The following is a 19,808-nucleotide window of genomic DNA, read 5'->3' as shown; positions in this document are numbered from 1 at the left end:
CTACATAAAATAATATATGGATTCTCTCATAGTTTATACATCAATTAGTTATGCAAGTTTTTAACTTGTCAATCAATTTCCATATTAATTTTATACATGAATAACTTAGTTTTCAGGGAAAAGAGTCAAACTTACCCCTTAACTTTTAGCCAGTTTTACCCTCCGTTACAAGTATTCGTATTATGAAATTTAATCCCGACACACCTCAACTGGATGGAAAATTCCAAATCAAATGAAATTATCCGATGCTCCCTATTAACCCGAATCGAACCCACTATACTAAATAAATTCATACCAAATTAAATCCCCAAATCCATCTATCCAATCTTTTTCATCTCCTTCCTCCATTGATAAATAATTCGTATCAAATCCTCCACTATTCATACTCATATCAAATTACAACAGTTAAAAAGATTATTTCTATTAATGAATCTGAGAATGAAGGATCGAGTTAATTGTTTGGGTTTTGGGATCAACGAATCTAGGCTAAAAGTTTAATTTCAAAGGTTGGTTGTTGTTGAAGTCATTTTTTGTGTGTTGGAAATAAAAAATAGCTACTAATTTGAAAGCTTGTTGGTGAGAAATTTTAAGTTGCTGTTGGGTTCTTGAAATGCAAAAAATTGGCATCATATTTGAAGATATTCAATTGTATGCTACGGAAAATTGCTTGGATATCATTATTGAAGCTGGAAATGGCTGTCATAATTCCACCACCAACACCGACCACTGCCACATCAGTTCATTTAAAAACAAAGGAACTGTTTTTAAAAGGGTAATTTCAGTTGAAATTGGGAATTTGAGGTTGATTGGGGGGAAATCATTAGTTTAAAGGGTATGCCTGTATAGTATAATCGAAGGTTAAATTAGCTGAAAGTTGAGGGGTATTTATTTATTTATTTTTCCCCTTTTTCCTATTCCTTATCTACTTATCAAAGTGTTAATATTTCATATAGTTATTCAATTTTGATCAGTTTACTTGAAAAGTCACTCAATTTTGTTTTATAACTAAAAAGTCACTTACTTAGATTAGTTTACTTAGAAAGTCACTCAATTTAGGATAGTTCACTTAAAAAGTGATTCAACTTTATTTTATAACCAAAAAATCATTCAATTATTGATATTTCTGTTAGAAAGTCATCCAACCAATTTAAATAATTTTTTTATTAAATTTTGTTGAAATGCAATTAATATTTCAAATTAATTTTATTAAGAAATAATAAGATATTTATTTTAATTATTTTATTGATGCGTTCCACTTTATCAATCAAATTTGTAACATACTAGAAAAAATGTATGATATTTAAATTAAAATTCCACTATTTGGTTTCACGTGGCCTTAAAATTGAGAAGTCAATAGTTTTGGTTGCTATTGCAATGTGAACCATAGGTAGAGCCTAGCTATTTGGTCTCTATATATTAATCATTTATATCAAGAGAAATAGCTGAAATAATTAATTTCATTTAATTAGCTAATGGTTATAGAAACTAAATTTATTTGTAGAAAACAATATAGAGTTGTATATGTATATATAGCAGATTGCTTATTTTCATTCCTGTTTTACCCCTTCGTGGTTAAATTAGCCTATTGTTCCCCATGATTTTGTTCATAAATATACCAACAAAAAAAAACAAGAGAGAGAGAGAGACACTAGAAAAACAAGAGGGACTTTTGTCAATATTAAAGGAAAAAAAAATAAGAGAAAAGAAAATCCTAGAACGGAAAATGAAAGAATTTTTGTCAATTGTTGTTATGCATTTTTCAAGAAATTTATAATTATAAAATTCGAAAGGATTCAATAAAATAATTTTAAAAAGCATCTTCTTATTTTTTAAAATTAAATTAAAAATTAATGAAAAAATTATTTAAATTAATTGGGTGACTTTTTGAGTAAAATATCAATAGTTGAGTGACTTTTTAAGTGAACTACATAAGTTGAGTGACTTTTAAAATGAACTACTCTAAGTTGAGTAACTTTTGAGCTATAAAACAAATTGAGTCACTTTCTAAGTAAATTGTTTTAAATTGAATGACTTTCTAAGTGAACTATTCAAAGTTGAATAGCCATATAAGATATTAACTCACCTACCAAATAAGTTATATGAAAAGTAATGCACAAATAATTATTTCTTATCCCGCTACGAAACAACCCCTAACTGGTTAACCTAGAGAAATGTCCATTCTGTTAGCTTCTCTTTTGTTTTTAATTAAAAGGTTCAAAAGATACATGATTTAAGCATACGAGTAAAAGCTGGCATCTATATTGATGCAAGTTTGTTCCCTCCTACAATCATAATACAAGGAAATAGAACTCTTGGGTGAATCCTTTCACTGCTGTTATGGATTCTCTTCCTCAGAGAACGTAGACCGTCATAATTTTCTAAGAATAATGCACTTGCCAGAATTGTGAATATCATCCACAAGCTAAAGATCTTCAAACATTTGATCTCTTCTTTAATTTGCACCACAAGCCAGTCTTCGTGTGAATAGTTGCCCCCGTAACGAGTTCTACATCCTCAGGAGACCCTTTCAGTTCCACATCAAACTTTTGCAACAACATTGTCAATGCTATGGTTGACTCCATAAGTGCAAATTGGTCACCAACACATTTTCTTGGTCCCCCACCAAAAGGCAAGAAAGCAAAGTCTGATATAATCTGATTACAAAGACATACACGCATTGGTAAAAACACAAAATCTGGAAATGAATCTACTCTTATAAAAAAAGTGAACAGAATAGTACCTCATTTGGGTATAATGCTCCAGGACTTCTAGATGGATCAAAACCTGCCCACCCTTCAATGCCTTGACTTTCCTTTTGTACTAGGAACCTTTCAGGTTCAAATTCATTAGCTTTGTCCCAGAAATATGGTGACCTATGAAGATTATATACCTGCTTGGATGTGCTTAAGTGTCAAAAGAATTCATCTAGATATTGCCAACCACTAGTCAATTCGTAAAGACTCAAAAAGACACGACTCACAATCACACAAGAACTTAATAATACTTGGACAAAACTAACAAAGTAAAAGTAAGGAAATGAAAACTGACAGATAGGAAAACATCAGTGCCAGCTGGAATTTCATATCCATCCTTGTCACCATTACAGCCCCCTGAGGAGTAAAATAAAGTCTCAGCCTTGATAACAATAGGGTGGGGAAACACAATGATTATACTCTATTCACAGGGTTTTGACCCTTGATAAAGAAGAAATCATAAGAGTGGAACGAATGTGCCAGAGAAAATCCTTGTTTGCAAATGGAAAGAGAGCTATGGCAAACAGATATAGCTGTGTCAGAGGGCATGTAAATGCCCATAGCAATAAGCATAGGAAGATAGGGAAATATCTACAGGACTAATTGAGCCAAGTTCCCAAAACTAGGAGTAGATAATCAAAGCAGTGTTAGGAATCTTACCTGGTAGTTTATCAGATGTAAGGGAGCGTCTAATAAGCAATGGAGGTTGTGGATACAAGCGCAACGACTCCACAACAATAAGTCGCAAATATCTGATACCATGGAAGTATGATATAGCATCAAGAAGCATTACAGATCATGCAAAAGATATCTTTAAAAACTTCATCTCGTTACTACTAATAATATATACAGGAGACTAGGACCGGATGCAGTATTAGAGAATATAACAAAGAGATAGCAAATAGCTGAGTTGGAGTCAATGAGCTAGTTAGTTATGCTACTGTTAGTAAGCCAAGTAAGCTGTTAGATTAAGAAGTTAGTTAGAAGTTTGTTATAATTCTGTTAGTAATGAACCTGGACTGGATCATGAATGTGTCATGTATATAAATAGGAGATTACTTCAGTCTCACTGTATAGTTCTTCTTCCTGTGTATATGAAATGGAGATTCAAGTCTTCTCTGCAATTCATCCATGAATGGATGTTCAGAGTTCAATTCTTAATATGCAGCAGTCTGCCTATTCAACTCAGCTGTATAACAAGCCTTTGTTTGCCAATCTATGATTTTCCTAGTTACTTCATTCCACGTGATTTTACCTTCCTCTCCTCTATTTTCTGTGGGGTCCAGCCCCTCTTTTTCTTATTCAATTATTGCTGCAAGGAAAAAGGACGCAGCAAATGTTGAATTGCAAATTGCTGCCAGCAGCAAATGTTGAATGAAAAACTGGTGAAGTGAAAATTTCATCTATAAAAGGAGCTCTTTAGCTCCTCATTCAAGACATCCAATTCACAGACATAGAGAAAAATATTTAAGCTGTGAGGTATTCCATAAACTATAAGAAAATAGTCTGTGAAGAAAAATAGAGTGTGAACGATATTTTTAGTAAGGTGGAGATCAAAAGCGTGTTATTCCTTTTTTGAGTGTGTGGTAGTCTTTTTTGAGTATTGTACTCGGTACTATCCAGTGTAGAATTTCTTACTAAAGTGACTCTTGGCTCGTGATTTTTCCCTTATTTAAAAGGGTTTCCACGTAAAATTCTTGGTGTCATTATTTTTCCATTTTGTTTCATTATTTTGACCATATATTTTTGTGTTAGTCCGTATTTTTCCAACAAACTGGTATCAGAGCAAGATTTTATCTGAGTATGCTCTGTGGTTGCAGTATAGTCTGAACTTCCACATCAGAAAAGATTTACTTTGATTTGCTATAGTTATATTTTTGGGGGGCAAACGATGGAAGCCAACACTAGTAGAATGATTACTTTGTATGGTGTTAATTATACCATTTGGAAGGAGAAAATGGAAGATCTATTTTATGTCAAAAATTTTTATCAACCAGTCTTTACCACTGTAAAGCCTGAAAATAAAACTGATGAAGAGTGGAATCTATTGCACAAACAGGTGTGTAGATTTATTAGGCAATGGGTTGACGATAATGTGTTAAACCATATTTCTGGGGAGACACATGCTCATACCCTATGGAAGCATCTTGAAAGCTTGTATGCTCGGAAGACTGGGAACAAAAAAATTTTCTTAATAAAGCAGATGTTAAGTTTAAAATATCATGATGTTCACCGATAACAGATCACCTGAATAATTTTCAGAAAATCATGAACAAGTTGTCTGTTATGGGCATTAAATTTGACGAAGAAATTTAAGACTTACTTCAACTTGGTTCCCTACCAGACTCTTTGGAAAACATTTAAAACTTCATTGTCAAATTCTGCTCCGGATGGTGTGATCTCTATGGATTCCACCAAAAGTAGTGTCTTGAACGAAGAAATGAGAAGAAAATCTCAAGGTTCTTCTTCTTCATCGGATGTCCTGATAACTGACTCCAGGGGGAGAAATAAAAATCGTGGTTCTCAAATTAAAGAACATAGCAGAAGCAAATCCAGAGGCAGACTTTAGGGATATTAAGTGCTATCATTGTGGCATGAAAGGGCACACAAAGAGGTTCTGCCAGAAATTGAAGAGGGAGAACAAAGAAAAAGAGGAAAATAAAGAAGATGGCAATGAAAATTGCCTAGCCACCGTCTCTACCGAAGATCTTGTTACAGTCCTTGATGCAGATCTAATAAATATTGCTTGTGATGAGTCAAGTTGGGTTGTGGACACTGGTGCCGCATCTCATGTGACATCAAAGAAGGAATTTTTCTCTTCCTATACTCTCGGTGACTTTGGAACCTTGAGTATGAGTAATGAGATTGTATCTAGGGTGGTTGATGTTGGTACAATCTGTTTGGAAATAGTATTGGAACTAAACTAGTTTTAAACAATGTAAAACATGCACCTGATGTTCGTCTGCACCTAATTTCTGTTGGTGTTCTAGATGATGAAGGATATGTTAGTACCAATGGCAGTGAAAAATGGAAAGTCATCAAGGGTTCCTTGGTTGTGGCTCATGGTAACAAACGTCGTGGTCTATACTGGACTACGGCTTCTACTTGTGCAAATATGGTGAATGCAGTTGAGAGCGATACTCTTCAACGTTATGGCACAAGAGGCTTAGCCACGTCAGTGAGAAATGACTCAATGTTTTGGCCAAGAAGAAATTGTTGTCTGATTTTTAAAGTGCTAACTTAGAAAAGTGTGAGCACTGCTTGGCGAGAAAACAAAATAGGGTCTCCTTTAAGTCTAACCCTCCTCCAAGAAAGACAGAGTTGGTTGAGTTGGTGCACTCTGATTTATGTGGTCCAATGAAGAAAAGGATATTAGGTGGTGCATTCTATTTTGTCACTTTCATTGATGACTGCTCAAGAAAGCTTTGGGTCTATGTCTTGAAGACTAAAGACCAAGTGTTGGGTGTCTTTAAGCAGTTTCAGGCTTCAGTTGAAAGAGAAACTGGGAGGAAACTGAAATGTATGCGTACTGATAATGGTGGTGAATATTGTGGACCATTTAACGAATACTGCAAGCATCAAGGTATTAGATGCCAGAAGACTCCTCCTAAGACTCCTCAGCTTAATGGGTTGGTTGAGAGGATGAACATGACCTTGATGGAAAGAGTTAGATGTTTCCTTTCTGAAGCAAAGTTGTCGAACTCCTTTTGGGGTGAGGCCTTATTGACCGCTGCACAAGTTATTAACTTATCTCCTGTTGTTGCTTTGCAAAGTGATGTTCCAAATAGAGTTTGATATGGAAAGGATGTTTCCAATGACCATTTGAGAGTATTTGGTTGCAAAGCTTTCGTACATGTGCTGAAAGATGAGAGGTCAAAGATAGATGCCAAGACAAGACAGTGCATCTTTGTTGGATATGGCCTTGATGAATTTGGTTACAGGCTATATGATCCAATTGAGAAGAAGCTTGCGAGAAGCTGCGATGTCGTCTTCATGGAAAATCAAACCATTGAAGATATTAACAAAGCGGAGAAGCTAAAATCTTCAAGTTCAGATGGCATAATCCATCTTGATCAAGTTCCTCATACAATGTGCATGATGATCATGGTGATGCTCAGAATCAAGTCTCAGATCAACATGTTGATATTGATAATAACAATGATATTGTTATTGATGATGCTCCAGATCATGAAGTTGTGGAAGAAGCAAATAATCCTCTTAAGAGGACCACAAGACAACGTATTCCCTCATCTTGCTATTCACCTAATGAGTATGTGTTATTCACCTTATGAGGAGGCCACGGAAGATGAGCATAAGGATAAATGGTTTGAAGGCATGCAAGATGAGATGAAATCTTTGCATGAGAATCACACTTATGAGTTGGTGAAATTGCCTAAGGGCATGAGAGCTTTGAAGAACAAGTGGGTGTTCAAAGTTAAAGTTGAAGAACACAGCTTGAAGCCCAGATAGGTTGTTAAAGGATTTGGTCAAAGGAAGGGTATTGACTTTGACGAAATATTTTCTCCTGTTGTGAAAATGTCCTCAATTCGTACAGTTCTTGGTTTGGCTGCTAGTCTTAATTTAGAGATTGAGCAGATGGATGTGAAGATGGCTTTTCTTCACGGTGACCTAGAAGAGGAGATTTATATTGAACAGCCTGAGGGCTTCAAGGTAAATGGTAAAGAAAATTTTGTGTGCAAACTCAAAAAAAGTCTCTACGAGCTAGAGCAAGCTCCTCGACAGTGGTACAAAAAGTTTGAATCTGTTATGGAGGAGCAAGGCTATAAGAAGACTTCTTCAGATCATTGTTTATTTGTACAAAAACAATTTGACAATAATTTTATCATCCTCTTGCTATATGTGGATGATATGTTGATTGTGCGTAGAAATACTTCCAAAATTGACGAGCTGAAGAAAGAGTTGTGTAAGTCTTTTGCCATGAAAGACTTGGGTCATGCCAAGCAAATTTTGGGCATGAGAATCACTGGTCTAAGAGATAAAAGGAAGATTTATCTGTCACAGGAGAAGTACATTGAACGTGTATTGGAGCGCTTCAACATGAAGAATGCTAAGCTTGTTAGCGCACCTCTTGCTGGTCATATGAAGTTGAGCAAGAAAATGTGTCTTACAACTAGGGAGGAAAAGGAGAACATGGCCAAAGTTTCCATATTCCTCCATCGTCGGAAGTCTAATAAATGCAATGGTATGCACTAGACATGATATTGTTCACGCAGTTGGTGTTGTCAGCAAATTTCACGACAATCCAGTAAAACAACATTGGAAAGCTGTAAAGTGGATACTCAAGTATCTGAGAGAAAGCTCAGATAAATGTTTGTGTTTTGGAGGATCAAATCCAATCTTGAAGGGCTATACAGATGTTGATATGGCAGGTGATCTTGATAATAGAAAATTCACTGCTGGATATTTGTTTACTTTTTCAGGGGGAGCTATATCATGACAGTCGAAGTTGCAGAAATGTGTTGCACTGTCTACAACTGAAGCTGAGTATATTGCGGCTACTGAAGCTGGCAAGGAGATTATATAGCTCAAGCAATTTCTTCAAGATCTTGGCTTGCATCAAAAGGAGTATGTCGTCTATTGTGACAGTCAAAGTGCAATAGACTTGAGCAAGAACTCTATGTACCATGCAAGGACAAAACACATAGACGTGAGATATTACTGGATTCGAGAAAAGATAGAAAACAAATCTATGCAGGTTGAAAAGATCTCTACAAATGAGAATCCTATAGATATGTTGACCAAAATGGTAACAAGGGAAAAGTTTGGATTGTGCAAAGCACTTGTTGGCATGAGCTCTCTCCGAGAAGATGAAGATACCTCCTTCTGGTGCATAGGACTGGAGGGGGAGATTTGTGGAGTCCAGCCCCTCTTTTTCTTATTCAATTATTGTTGCAAGGAAAAAGGAAGCAACAAATGTTGAATGAAAAACTAGCACAATTTTGTCAACAAAATTGTGAACTGTAAAGTGAAGATTTCACCTATAAAAGGAGCTCTTTAGCTCCTCATTCAAGACATCCAATTCACAGACATAGAGAAAAATATTTGAGCTGTGAGGTATTCCATAGACTATAAGAAAATAGTCTGTGAAGAAAAATAAAGTGTGAGCGATATTTTTAGTAAGGTAGGAGATCAAAAGAGTGTTATTCCTTTTTTGAGTGTGTGGTAGTCTATTTTGAGTATTGTACTCGGTACTACCTAGTATAAAATTTCTTACTATAGTGATATCAGTTGCTCCTCTTGGCTCGTGGTTTTTCCCTTATTTAAAAGGGTTTCCACGTAAAATTCTTGGTGTCATTATTTTTCCATTTTATTTCATTATTTTGACCATATATATTTTTGTGTTTTCCCAACATTTTCCAGGTTAATGATTGTCGTTTTTCAATTGTAAGGACTTGTCTTCCTCATATGGTCTAACCATCTTAATTCTATTTAATCTCTATAATCACTGTTTCAACTGTTAGTCAGATATTCTTCATTCCTTACCTTATTCTTTTCAGATTGCACATCTCCCAGTGTAACATTCTTATTTAAGCTATAACTAAATTTACAAAAGCATCACTATTCAAAGAATTGCATATGGTCCTATTGCCTCATTTAACACCAGTAGAAATTGTTTGGAACTTTAACATCTCAAGGTAAACACCAAAAACACTTTCACTAGATATCTTTGCTACTTCAACTCAAGAAAATAGTTCATCTTAAAATTACGGAAAGATTGAACATATCCACCTATGTTAACAAGGAGCATAGGCCCACTGAGGGGAAGTACGGAGGTTTACATTTTGAGAGAAAATGCCATAAGAAGTGATTGCTCCTTGTACAAGAACCAGTACTATGAGCTCGATAACTTACTCTAATTTTTTAAGAGACTCGAAGGTCGTCCTTCCCTGACCAAGCACTGCATCAATCTCTGACTGTGCTTTCTTCATTTTGATGGGATGCTTCAGGATAATTTATGAAAGTGACATTAGCCACAATGTTCATGGTCCACTTTGAAGAAATTTGGGGTAAAACAAATCAACTTAAGGAGATACATTAAAACTGAAACAAAATAGGTGTAAAGTGGCAAATGAGGGAATGACATGTACGTTATAGGAAAGGGACTTGAAAATTCCATATGCAAACTTGTAATTTTGAAACTCAAACAATTACAACCTTTAGCATGACAAGTTCTTATTTATGTATTTCATATTTGCAACAGGATAGAAGATATTTATTTTGGGTTGTAAAGACCCATACTTGTGCAAGGAGGAAAACAGCCCACGTAAGAACAGCAGCAGTTGTTTCATGTCCAGCAATCAGCATCGTCATCAAGTCATCTCTTAGCTGTCCAAAGAAATTAGTGACAGGGTTGAGATTGAACTGTGCAATAAACTACTTACACTCCATGAATTTTGGTCCACAAAAAATATCCCATGAATACCCTCGTGCATTCCACTATGTTATTGAGGAATCAGACCTACTTGTATAAATAAAACACATAAAATTTGGTGATTGTGACAATTTTCTCACTTCATGACAGAAAAAAGTTTACAGAAAAGGAACAGGATATTTTACCTGACGATCATCAACATCAACACCCCTCATATCAACTAAAAACCGCAAAAGACTTGCATCCTGCAAACTTCAAAAGTTACAATGCCAAGACTCACTGGTCTGAGTTTTGCAATGCTCTGTAAAATTGTTTGTATACACTTTTGCATACCAGCTAACAAAAAAGAAATAGAAGAAGAAGAGAAAAAATAAGCAAAAAACCTTAAGATTTAAGTAGTCCCTTTGCTGTAGTTTCTCAACATCTGTTTCCTGCGTAAAAAATGTAACAAGAATTAAGCTATTGTAACACCCCGATTTTTTTTAGCTAAGACCGAGCCATCCTTCATAGGGGTATGGGGTTGTACCGAATGATTCATAATTGTGTGCATGTGTGAAGGTTCATTCTTTAGTGTGAGAATAGATTTGGAGATGAATTAAAGTCATAAGGATCCTCTAGCACAGAGTTGAGTTGAAAACTTCCTTACCGATTGAGTTTCGGTAAAAGATTTTACTTGGGTCAACTTCAAATGATTATATCTCCTTGAATATAAATAATTAGGTGGCCCATGACCTATCAAATTAAAGGTCTTTGAGTCCTCTTTCCAACGCCACCAAGTTTACCTCATTCTGAGTTCGGAGTAAAAAGTTATGACCATTTTACTAAGAGGCTATCAGAGCATAAAAAGTTATGGCTCAACTCTACGACCAATAGAGTTTTCAACGAGTCATAGGAGTAAAATTCTCAGAAAAATTTTGCACATCCTCCAAGGCTATTTTGGTCCTTTCCCAAGCTTTTTATCCCTATTCTAAGTTAATTTTTTGTGTTTTAACTGAGTATATCATCCAACTAACTTGTTTTCCTCTCATAATCATCAATCCAAACAATCTAGTCTCAAGAAACTCTCTCAAAACTAACTTAGGGTTCCTCTTCTTCATCAAGAACCCTAAGGCTTTCAAGTCAAAAATTCAAGATACGAAGAGAAACTTTTCATAAAAGCTTTCCAAGCTCTTCCACTCTAAGAACTTCATAAAAGAGTTTCTTTTCCCAAGATCAAGTATCGAGGTTCCAAGATCAAAGGTTTCCTCCAAGCAAGCTATTGTTTTTCGAGTTTCGATAGTAATATCAATCTTTCAGGTATGTAAGGCTACTCATAACGTGGATTGAGTTCGTCCATGTGCCCTACATCTAATTCTATCGATTGTTGAGAATGAGTTGAGTCTAACCTAGTTTCTTGAATTCCGATTGAGTTAATTCTTCTTCTATTGAGTTCCGTATAATTATGTATTGAGGTTATTGTTGTTTTCTATCTCTCAATTGATTGGAATTTGTTGTTCTTGGCTACTTCCCCGTGAACCCTAATTGATTTGATAACTATGACTTTTACATACATATATTTTTGAGTAAAGATGATGGCTTTTATGCATTGATAAAGAGAGTGATTTGAACTAATATTTTATATATATATTTTTGAGTATATATATATATATATATATATATATATATATATTTTATAGAGTCTAAATGAGTATGAAGGTTGAACATGATTGATTGAAATCGAGAAAGTTTTGACGGGATGTGGATGATTTTGAAAATATATTTTACTGAAAGAACTTGATGATTTGAGCATAAACATTAATTTTAAATGAGTTTGAGTTTTCATATGAATTGAGTTTTGACAGTTAAATACTATATGCATTGATTGAGTCTTAAAGCATGATTTGTGAATGTCTTGAATGAGAATAAGGTGAGTGTGAGAAGTCTTTAAAAGTATTATTATTTAAACCTAAGTATTTTGAGTATAAATGATTTTTTTGAGATAGAGTTTTGATGGGATACGAATGAGTTTAAACGCATGTTTTAAACAAAAAGAGTTAATGATTGAGATGATGATGGAATTGATAAGAGTCCAATGTGACTAGATGAGATGATTTGCATAATTCGATTTGATTTGAGTCTTATGGGCATATTAAGTCTTGGGAGAAATATCGAACACCGAATTAGGTAAGAGTAAGTAATAAATCAAACCCAATAACTACGTCGCCAAACATAGGAGAGGATTGAACCGTTAAGTCAGATGTTTTCTAATTTTACTTGATTGGTTTTGGATCTATGATTGGTTGATTCGTTCTTACCCAGGCAAGGTATTGAACGAAGGTGGCAACAACATCGGGTTGTTGTACTATCACTGGCTCATAAGTGATGGTTGTCGGATAAGAGAAACTTTCATATAAGTCTTGATAGTACTCTGATTAGATTATACATGATTGGTCTCTGTCTAAATCTTATTTTGTTTAGACTTAGGACATCTTGATTGAGTTGTTCACTTTCCCAATTTGAGATCTCTGAACTGATTTGAGTCTACCTTGATGTATGTTTCATTCTGCTATATTACATACTCGTACATTCTATGTACTGACGTCCATTTGGACCTACATCGTTTAATGATGCAGAGACAGATTCTAGAGATCATCAACAAGTGCACCGGAGGCGCTCTTGAGTTATTATCGTTTATTTTGAGTATTTTCTTTGGGGTAGCCATGAACTTGTCATTGGCACCTTCTTGGTAGTGATATAGGCTTCATAGACAGATAGATGATAGTGTCGAGTAGATGTTTTGGTTTTCAAAACTATCCTTATGATATGGAGTTGATTTGAGATTTGTTTTAAATACATTATTCTTCTCGAAATGTTGATTTGGTTAGCCCACTTGAATGTCTTTTAAATTCATTTTGAGTCTTCTGCTGAGTGATTGTATGTGTGATCGGACCAAGTGGTTTGCTTGGGGACCAGCAATGGTCTTCGAGTGTCGGCCATGCCTAGGGTACCCTCTCGGGGCGTGACAACTAAGGTGCACTATAACTCTTATAGTATTTATAAACATCTGCAAAGGTCCTTTAATTTGTTTTTCGCAAGGTAATTAATCAACTATATGAGTCCTCTGTGTCCATACAGCTCTATTCAGGTCCATTTCATTCCAATACTATATATTCACCAAAACTAGAGATTTACCAAAACTCACATTTATCCATACACGGGCATGCGAGTCTCTAAACAAAATTAAAAGACTTGACAAACATCAACAATATAATAAAGCATTGCTGCTATGCACCCAAAGATATGCCTGATTATTTACTTACAGAATTTAATTAACAATTCAAGCATTATTGGCTTGTGATATATGTATGATCCTAAAGGATACAGATCACCAAATAGGACTGGCTTCTCATGAAAATATCAAACCATACAAATAGATGGAAGTACAAAAGATAAGTGTAACAACAAACTTTTTTGCCATTATGGCGCATGTGGAACAAACCAACTACAACCATAAGGCAATAAGCAAGAATAGATAAATGCAAATGAAACTTCTATTACTGATAAGAGTCTACAGAATGTGAAATTTCTAATGCTAGATAAAGGCATTATCCATCCTCTCACCTGCCTGGTCTCTTTTGCATTTTGTATAAGTCCATCAAGACAGTCATTGATGACCTTCAGATCATTATGGAACTTTCGCTGCCGAGGAACTAACCATCTTGCCAGAGGGATATTCCAATAGGGGATGTAGAAAGTAGAACGATGCTCAGCTTCAAAAAGTGTACCATACACAGACTGCAAATTTCATTAAAAGAAAACCATCAATTTTTGATGGGAGGAAGTGGATGAGAGAAGATAGAAGAGTATCTGCAGTGTAGAAATAGTTGAAATTGTTTCAGCTGTTAGAAAAAGCAAATGTGCGTTGTTTACTCCAGAACTATAAGTCTAGAGAAAAACACGACATACCAATAATATACTTATTGCTTCAGCATATTGAGAAAGTAAAGGAAGTAGCTTCATAAAATTAAGGAATTTAGTTGTAGAGTCAGACCTTAATAACTGGAGACTCTTTTGTGATGGAACCAAAGTCATAATTGAAAACACCAAGCCCAATAATATCTAGTGCTAAATTTGAGAATTCTGCCTCGAGATCCAACTCAATTGTCTTCCCTCCTCCTGAATCTTCTTGTTCAAGAAGCTTATCAAATTTCAACATTGTTCTATCAGCACATTCAGTGAATACTTTAGCCATAGCTTCTAGGTATGATGAGTGGAATCCAGGGGCAATAACTGTCAATAACAGGAGAGCTAACCAAATTAGTTGAAGGGTACAAATGTTTGTACATGAATCCACAAGCTTGTATGTATATATCTACATATAGATAGATAAGTACAAAGGAAAAAAAGAAAAAGTATGCACACATGACTGATAAAACAGAATCAAATCAAGGATTTTAATTTGATGGGTTTACCGTTCAAAATTATGGGTTCAAAATCTAATAATCAATGCATTTATTATTTTTACACATATATATGTTCTGTGTATAAAATATTAGGTTCAATTGAACCTGTAGCTCTAAAGCTACATCTGTCACTGGATAATAAACGTGATCCTGACTCTTCATAAACCACACAAAGGCATACGGATCTCAAATGGCACCTCAACTTTCTCTGTCGTGTGGGATCACAAAAGCATAGTTTTGTCTTAATACTCCTTTACCTTGAAATATTGGGAGACAGAAAAACACCAATTACCAAGATGACCCTTTTTCTCTTTGGCTACACATCATTTTCTAAAAAGGATAGGGAACTTGAGTCTCTCTGTATTATGTTCTTTATGTTATCTTTTTCTTGTTTTGTTTTTGTCTTGACGTAGGAGAGGGAGTCTAAGTCGGCTGAGTTCCATCATCCGTGAAATCAATAGAATTGCTTCCATGTATAGAACTGAAGCAGAACACAATCATCTCATAATTTTATTAGTGGTAGGAGCAGCTTCATCCTCCTCTCTAAAACTTCTATTGGTATTCTCATCTATTAGTCATTTTCCTACCTCATTTGACTAGTGATGAATATCATGACGACACTTCTATGTTTCTGAATCACTGGAACAAAATGCAGCATAACTTCATATCCTAGAGGACAGTTGAAAGCAAGTGGTGCCACCGGGGGCGGATCTACATGGAGCATTCCGGGTGCTCGAGCACCCATGACTCCGACAAAAACTTTGTATATCTATATAGAAAATATGAATAAAACGGATATAAAAAAGAAATAAGCACCCATTGAACAAAAAGGACTAGTGGGTGCTTTGATTATTGCTTTAATGTTAAGGCATGCAGACGTCTGCTAGTCACAAGTTCGATTCTCACTAGCAACACTTTTTTTAAAAATTGCACCTTTTCTTATTTCAATTATTTTTTTTCCGTACTTTTACTCTCTTTTTTATTGTTACTCTCTTTTTTAAAAATTGCACCTTTTCTTATTTCAATTATTTTTTTCCATACAATTACTCTCTTTTTTATTTTTATTCATACTTTTTCGCTCTTTTTATTTTTTGATTTCCCAAGTGGCACCTTTTCTTATTTCAATTTATTTTTTTCATACTTTTTCTCTCTTTTTATATTTTTTATTTTATGCGGTGTCATTTAGCTTTTTAACTTTTCTACTTGTAAAACCTTTTTGATCTCTTTTATCTATAACTTGTGATTATAAGTTATGTTTGGTGATGATAAATTAATCGTGGTTTTATCATTTACTTTTTTTATTGACATGTCGAGTTGCTATACATTTATACTCTGTGATTGCGAGCAATTTTATATTAAAGGAAGTGAGCACCCAATACCAAATCTTGAATCCGCCACTGGGTGCCACCCTTGATAACAAATAGGCTATTAGATAACTTTGATCTCGAACATCATTCAAATTATCCAGTCACGAAGGCATTGCACTTTTCTTGCATAACCAATTTATCACAGATGGGCACTATTCTATTTGACCATTCAAAGAACAGAAAAGAGCAGGTATCAAAAGATATGGGAAACCAGTATACTTTATCATGGATAAGTTTAGTAAGGGTCAAGAATGAAACCAGTATACTTTATCATGGATAAGTTTAGTAAGGGTCAAATCAAATAAGCATCATGCTTGTAATGCATCACGTACTGATCATGAAGAAAAAAATGAATCAGTCCAACTTGACCACATCAACAGATATATGAGTCAATAGTTTCTACTGCAGGATTATTGGCTACCTCTAGCAGATTCTATGGGGGAAACAGTGGGCAGAACCAGGCCACCCCCATTAAACACATGCTTACCTCTTCTTCTCTGTTTCCAAGTATCAAGGTCAGCAGGTATCAACCCTTTTCCCATGATTGGTTCCAAAATTTCAGCAAGGACCCCCTGGTTAGAAATAAGAAAAGTCGCATTACAGCATAAAATAGAGTAAGTTGACTGAGTTCTTGCTGTTGTTATTTAACAAAAAAAATCATGCCACAATAAAAATTAAATTCTATCAGCTAATGTAAGTATTAACAAGACTTTCCTTTCTACCTAACAATTAAAAAGAAAAAAAAAGAAAGGTCATAAGCAAGTTCTTAATAACTTTTGCTTTTTTTAAAGAAAGAACAAGGCCTGGAATTATTATGGTTTGAAATTGATAGAAATTAATAGACAGACATGCAATTAAAACTGTAAATGTGTAATATCAAGGTCAGAATATCATATGTTAACTTGGGTCCTTGCATATATTAAATTTCTCCATCAAAGAAGGAGGAAAATTATTTCGGATGCATCATATAACAAAGTAACTAACTTAATGAAGAACCAAGGAGCAATTACTAGCTGTCTAAAGGTTCCACTGATACTCCACTTTTTGCAAATATAATCAAATCTAATAACCAATTCAGATAATTTACATTTGATCAGATCTTAACTCCCCACATGAGTCAATTGTATCCCTTCTATGCAGCAAAAGCAGTAAAAGAATGACTAAGAGATGATGTGCAAGGCAACAGTTGACAAGTAGAGGCTAGTTAAGATATGAGAATATACAAGAGCAGGCATGATCTTAGATATGCTAAACAATTAACAAGAGAGTCACAAAGAACAAAATGGATAGGAGGTTTACCGGGGCTGGAGCGATAAAAATTGTAGTACAATACCTTGTCATAAGAAAATGCATTCTCGCGAAGAATATGCCTAGCAACAATGGGATCTGATACAACAACAAATGCCTTTGGTCCAAAAGCAAGTTTATAGACTGATCCATACTGTGAGCTCAACCAAAAGAAGGAAGAAAATTAAATTTCACAAAGAAATATGGGGACAAAATTAAGAGAAAAATCGTACAGTGTTTGTTTCAGATACCTTTTCTAGGGAAAACCCTACAAGTAAGTTCATCCATTTTTCTCATTATAAAAAGATTAACAAATTAGTCAACTTTGATATGAATAATACTCAACATATCCTAGCAAGTTCTTGGCTGGTTTTTTTATTAATATGACTAAAGACTAACACATGTTTCACGCCTTTGTTCTGAATAACCAATTTATTCTAACAAAAGTTGGTAACTAACAAACTAATCCTGTTGTTGCAGACATAAATCATAAATCCACATTTTCAGTCTCTTCTCCATCATGATATTTCAACTCTCTATTTCCTCATATTTTCTGCCAAATAATACAGGATTTTTCTTGCTTTGATAAGAGTTTTGCACCAACCCAGCACTCGACAATTTATCGTCCAAAACAATATTGTGTGCCCTCTGACCATTGAGAAATGAATTTTAAAAACACAGTACAAACTAAATTGTGCCTCTTGTTCAAAGGGTGTGTTGCTCAAGACTCTTCAAAAATGTCAATGAGTGTGTGTCGGATTCTCCCAAACTAGTGTATTTTTGGAGAGTCCGATACTGGTGCCGTATCAAAAATGAAGAGTCCGAGCAACTTAGTTCACACGAATACAGGGATAAGAGAGAGTAACATACTAAGGCTATTACCTTTAGGAACCAATCATATAATGAGAAAAAAAGTGGCCGATCAAAAAGGTCAGTCACTGCCCCTTCTGCAATAGGCATTGATCCAATTTTTCCCCCACTCAACAGATTAGTGAGGAGGTTGCTAGCATTATCAAATAAATTCATCTTTGTTTTTGGTTCATCCGTGCTTGTGGACTGGCATCTGCATTTCATAGTCCTCAATTTCAGCCAAAAAACATTGCCAAATATAACCGCTAGATACCACAAAAGATAAAGAGGATATCTTATTTCAATCAACAAGACTATACTCCAGAAGGACTAAAAAGGTAGAACATGTGTCTATGATGCTGGTAAGCAGGGGTCGGAGCTAGGGTGTTGGCCACAGGCTCGGTCGAACCCACAAGCTTTATTTGTAATTTAAAATTCATTGAATATACATATTTATTATTAATTTAGAACTCATTAACTTGAAAAAGATTAGAATCAAGAATTCATAACCATACACTAAACAAACTCATGAAAGAAAGTTTCCTGATTAAAGACCTTTTGGGGGTAGACCTAGAAGTTAGATTTTTAGGGGCCACACGTTCGGCAGTAGCTTTGGTTCAAATCCTATATTTGTCTTAATAATTCATTGAATATATAACAACATACCCAGTGAAATCCCAAAAAGTGAGGTTTGGGATCGAGGTGGAGAGACTGTTTCCAAAAGACAGCAAATCAAAGCAGTAATTAAAAGAAAAACACTAGTGGAGAGAAACATCACAACTAATAGCAAAGCAGTATGGAGCATATATTCGAGGAACCGTAACAACAGCAACAGGCTGCGATAAGCTAAACACACTAAACCATAGATGATATCATATACCAAAATACACCAACTACATGAAAAGGCTAATACTATGATCGACACGGTGCTCCATACTACCATATATGAATAGGCTAGTAATACCACAAATCTTCAACTACCTAATAACCTCAATATGTCCTATCTATCTAAGGTCATATCAAAGTAGGAAATTTTGTCATAAAAGTAACAAGTAGTAGAAAAGTGAATGAAATTGCTGTAAAAGGCACAGAACCGCCTTGGCTACTCAGTAAACAAACTCATGAAAGAAAGATACCTGATTGAAAACCTTTTGGAGGTAGACCCAGAAGTAGGATAAGAAGAGGGAAAGTGACAGAGAATTGAGTCACTCCGTCGATTCAACACGAGACAGGTGTTGCTGCTACAAAACCCAGTTGCCATTTTCATCCACCTCAAACCAAACTATCTGTTGAGTGCTGATGGATAGAAAAGGCACCACAGAAGTGGAGGGAATTAGAGTACTACTAGCAGTAGTTAAACAAATGAATTAAAAGTGACTTTTCAGAATGTAAATAAAATATTAGGACATAAGTCTTAAATATGTAGTGGAAAGGACTCTTTTTTAATTAGGATTATGTTTATTTGAAACATAAATTTTCATGTCCCTAAAGTTTGAGTATTTACGTAAAGACCTAACATATAAAAATTAAAAAGTGACAAAAGTCTTTTCAAAATTTTTAGCTCATTTTAACATGAGCTCAAAAAGTGAAAAATGCTTTTTCCCGGATAGGTATTTTGGGATCTTTATCCTCTTTCAAATTTTTTCTCTCTTTCTTTTTTATTTTTTGTTTTTCTATTTTTGATGTAAATGTTAAAAATACATTTGAACTATTTCTC

The 19,808-nt window shown here is 34.8% G+C and overlaps 1 protein-coding gene across 1 annotated transcript; it reads right to left on the bottom strand.

Moving 5' to 3' along the window:
- Window positions 1-2,032: 2,032 nt before the first annotated feature.
- Window positions 2,033-19,469, bottom strand: LOC129880611 (cytochrome P450 97B2, chloroplastic). Its single transcript, XM_055954706.1, has 14 exons — window positions 19,228-19,469; window positions 18,125-18,305; window positions 17,289-17,396; window positions 16,443-16,527; window positions 14,177-14,415; window positions 13,747-13,920; window positions 10,530-10,577; window positions 10,332-10,391; window positions 10,014-10,100; window positions 9,627-9,715; window positions 3,414-3,505; window positions 3,049-3,110; window positions 2,741-2,890; window positions 2,033-2,654 (listed from the first exon to the last, which is right to left on the bottom strand). Exons 1-14 carry the CDS (start codon window positions 19,356-19,358, stop codon window positions 2,433-2,435), a joined length of 1,728 nt encoding a protein of 575 aa, XP_055810681.1. The 5' UTR covers window positions 19,359-19,469; the 3' UTR covers window positions 2,033-2,432.
- Window positions 19,470-19,808: the final 339 nt, after the last annotated feature.

This window comes from Solanum dulcamara, chromosome 2 (genome assembly GCF_947179165.1).
Source record: "Solanum dulcamara chromosome 2, daSolDulc1.2, whole genome shotgun sequence".
NCBI lineage: Eukaryota > Viridiplantae > Streptophyta > Magnoliopsida > Solanales > Solanaceae > Solanum > Solanum dulcamara.
This window is presented reverse-complemented; position numbering and strand designations above follow the sequence as displayed.